Source organism: Pinus tabuliformis, chromosome 3_1, assembly GCF_031772625.1.
Source record: "Pinus tabuliformis cultivar Carrire ecotype Pingquan chromosome 3_1, CPIR1, whole genome shotgun sequence".
Classification (NCBI taxonomy): domain Eukaryota; kingdom Viridiplantae; phylum Streptophyta; class Pinopsida; order Pinales; family Pinaceae; genus Pinus; species Pinus tabuliformis.
Window position 1 is genome coordinate 707,435,107 of NC_142301.1, and position 2,942 is coordinate 707,438,048.

At 45.3% G+C, this 2,942-nt stretch overlaps 1 protein-coding gene across 1 annotated transcript; it reads right to left on the reverse strand.

Annotated features, from left to right (window-relative positions):
• Nucleotides 1-1,272: 1,272 nt before the first annotated feature.
• On the reverse strand, nt 1,273-2,682 carry LOC149189139 (L-type lectin-domain containing receptor kinase V.9-like). The gene is made up of 2 exons (XM_089410140.1): nt 2,054-2,682; nt 1,273-1,444 (listed from the first exon to the last, which is right to left on the reverse strand). The coding sequence occupies exons 1-2, from the start codon at nt 2,680-2,682 to the stop codon at nt 1,273-1,275; spliced, it is 801 nt and encodes a 266-aa protein (XP_089266266.1).
• Nucleotides 2,683-2,942: the final 260 nt, after the last annotated feature.

Here is a 2,942-nt window from a genome sequence, read left to right on the forward strand (position 1 = left end):
AGGATGTCTTTGTCGAACCTTCTGGGCGATGGCCGATGGAGCGAGACTAACCAAAGAAAAGAAGAAGTGAGGGCTAGAAAAGAGCAAAACCAAGAGATGGCAGGGGGAAAGCTGAAGGGAATTCTAAGAAATCTCAGGCTATTTAGTCTGGAGCGGGACACCAAACATGGCTCAATTAATTGTAAAATTAATTGGGTGTTATACCAACAGAATATTGATACTTTTCATGGTTATGTTACAGGTTTAATCATAATCTACATCCAGTATAGTGTGAAGGCAAGAAAACGGGGAAAAGCCAACAACAACAACGACAAAAACAGAATGGGAAGAGATGGAAAAGAAGCGACCAAGAAGGGCAAGAGAAATACAGGTAAAAAGAATGTCGAGGGGGTGAGAAGCTCCTACAAAGAACAACGTAAGAGAGGTAGAAAGACAGGACATGAGCATATGAAGACCCTCATTGACGCGTACATTGCAGGGAATCCACCTAAGGTCAGAGCCCAAATTGCTGGTTAGGAGAGAGAATTAAATGAAAATATTAAGAATAAAGACATTCCCATGGAAGAATGGGAAGACATGGTTCAAGACCCGGGCAACACCCGCATACGGCACACACTCTTCAGACAAACGATCCAGCAATACTCGGTCATGGAGAATGTTGTGGCCTGTGCCATGACTCTCAACAAAGAACAGGTAGCAAGCAAAAGTTCGGAGGCACAGGAGGACACCAAAGAAAAAGATCCCTTCAGAGCAGAGCTACTCAGGGAGATAGCAGCAGTCCAGATCCAAACTTATTGAAACAATCTAGCACTGGGAAGGATTGAACAAACTATGTAGGATATGAAGAGAAGCGAGATGCTGGGTTTTGGTACCAAAGCTCCAGCCCCCGGAGTTGAACAAGGTTCTAGTGCTGTAGGCGTCCCATGCTCGAGATCTCTGCAACGAACCCTTTCATTCCCTTAGTGAATTGCTTCGTTATGCATTTCACTTCGACCCCTTGGCCACTGTTGGGGAGAATGCCCTTGAAAACCTTGCCGAAACCCCCTTGCCCCAAAATGTTTTCTTCGAGGAACCTGTCTGTGGTGATCCTCAAATCCTTGTAACTGATTCTATGGGGCCAGTACTCCTGTTCCCATTCTTTAATTGTTTCTCTATGCTCCGCTCTTTCGAGAAACGCAACCACAATGGCCAGCAAAAGGAGAACTAGTGTGAACATAGTGATGCTTGCTACTAGTCCCCGGTTCGGACCATCGGAATACGAGAAGAGATACATTAAGGGACGACCCCGTGCGCTGGGCTGTAAAGCTCCATGCGAGAATGTAATGGTATTCTATGATATTCCCCGTGGCTGCTCAAAAGCCAACGAACATCTTCTCTTGCAGAATGCTGCCCAGATCGGTTCTTAGAGATATCAACGGTCTCTATGGTCTGAGCAAGCTGTCCACTGTGATGGTAACGTTGAGGTAATTTTGAAGATGATTGTATACAATGATATGGGGTTTAGCTGTAAGTTTTGTTGGGTGAAACCCACGAGATGAGGGTTCAAATCCCATTGAGTATATATATGACCTGTTGTGTCTTGGCTAGAAGAATAGGCGACCCCATTGAGGACGTCTCGGCTCTTGTTGAGGCATAAGTTTCCTGCTATTGTGTGGCTTGCAGGTTGTTGCACGTAGCCTAGGTTTATAGTGGCAGTGAGTTAGATTTGATCTGGGTCTGTTCAGGATAACTCTCACCAGTTACTGATTATCCTAGATTAAAAAAAAAACCTGTAGCCTAGGTTTATAGTGGCAGTGAGTTAGATTTGATCTGGGTCTGTTCAGGATAAAAACCTGTAGCCTAGGTTTATAGTGGCAGTGAGTTAGATTTGATCTGGGTCTGTTCAGGATAACTCTAGCCTAGGTTTATAGTGGCAGTGAGTTAGATTTGATCTGGGTCTGTTCAGGATAAAAACCTGTAGCCTAGGTTTATAGTGGCAGTGAGTTAGATTTGATCTGGGTCTGTTCAGGATAACTCTCACCAGTTACTGATTATCCTAGATTCAAAAAAAAACCTTTGAAGATGACTGTAATCTATCGAGGCCGGTATGTTCTGCCAAATCTTGAGGCTTAATTTATGGAAGTCGCTCATATTCCAATAGCCGGCAGTCTCGGCATGGACTGAGGTCAGGTTGATGATATCCACACCTACGTGGTTCCTATCGATGTCATTGAATTCCAGATCCATGGTTGTATCGAACTCCACTGCGAATAAATGATTGTATGGCTGCCCATTGCTGGTGAGGTTAAGCAAACCCAGATACTGGGATGGCTGACCTCCCATGGAAGACGTATGGGGCGACATGAAGAAGGCTATTCCATTACCCCCTGCGTTAGAAGGAGAAGGCACTATGGAGAAAACGAAGGTGGTGCTGAAGGAAGAAAGCGTCCCGTTGCTTTTCATTTGCACTGGAATTGAATACAGCGCTCGACCCTGTATAGACTGTGAATGATTTGTGAGGGCAAGCACGGATTTGGAGCGGAGGACTGAAGCCTGCGGCTCCACGATCAAGTTGGTTCCATTGAATCCGTTGAAGAGAAAAGTGGTATGTCGATGATTCTCCACGGCATCTGCAGGAAACAGTGGTATGGCGAGGGTCGAGGTGAAGGCCATAAGAGCGAGGCTGCTCCATGGAATTACCATCCCAATCGATCCTTTCGGTTGAGCGAAAGTTCCTCCTCAGGAGAATGGATATTAATACATGATTTCCAAATCTGTCGCTATCAAGGTCACGACCGACGACGACCACTATACAATATTAATGAAATCGCGCGACTTGCATTTGGAAAAGTCTCCGGAATGATATGGAGTTTGAGCTATACAGTACCCCAAGAAAGCGAAAATAATCCACCCATCGGATATCTTGATCGGACCTTTGGGGTGCTACGTTGGATGGGCTTCAA

What these genes read in the sequence shown, in the direction of transcription:
- LOC149189139 (XM_089410140.1), bottom strand. Translation starts at nt 2,682, where the DNA reads ATGGTAATTCCATGGAGCAGCCTCGCTCTTATGGCCTTCACCTCGACC. An exon ending in GATTACAGTCATCTTCAAAG is followed by an intron (nt 1,445 to 2,053) that starts GTTTTTTTTTGA and finishes TTACCATCACAG; the next exon opens with TGGACAGCTTGCTCAGACCA.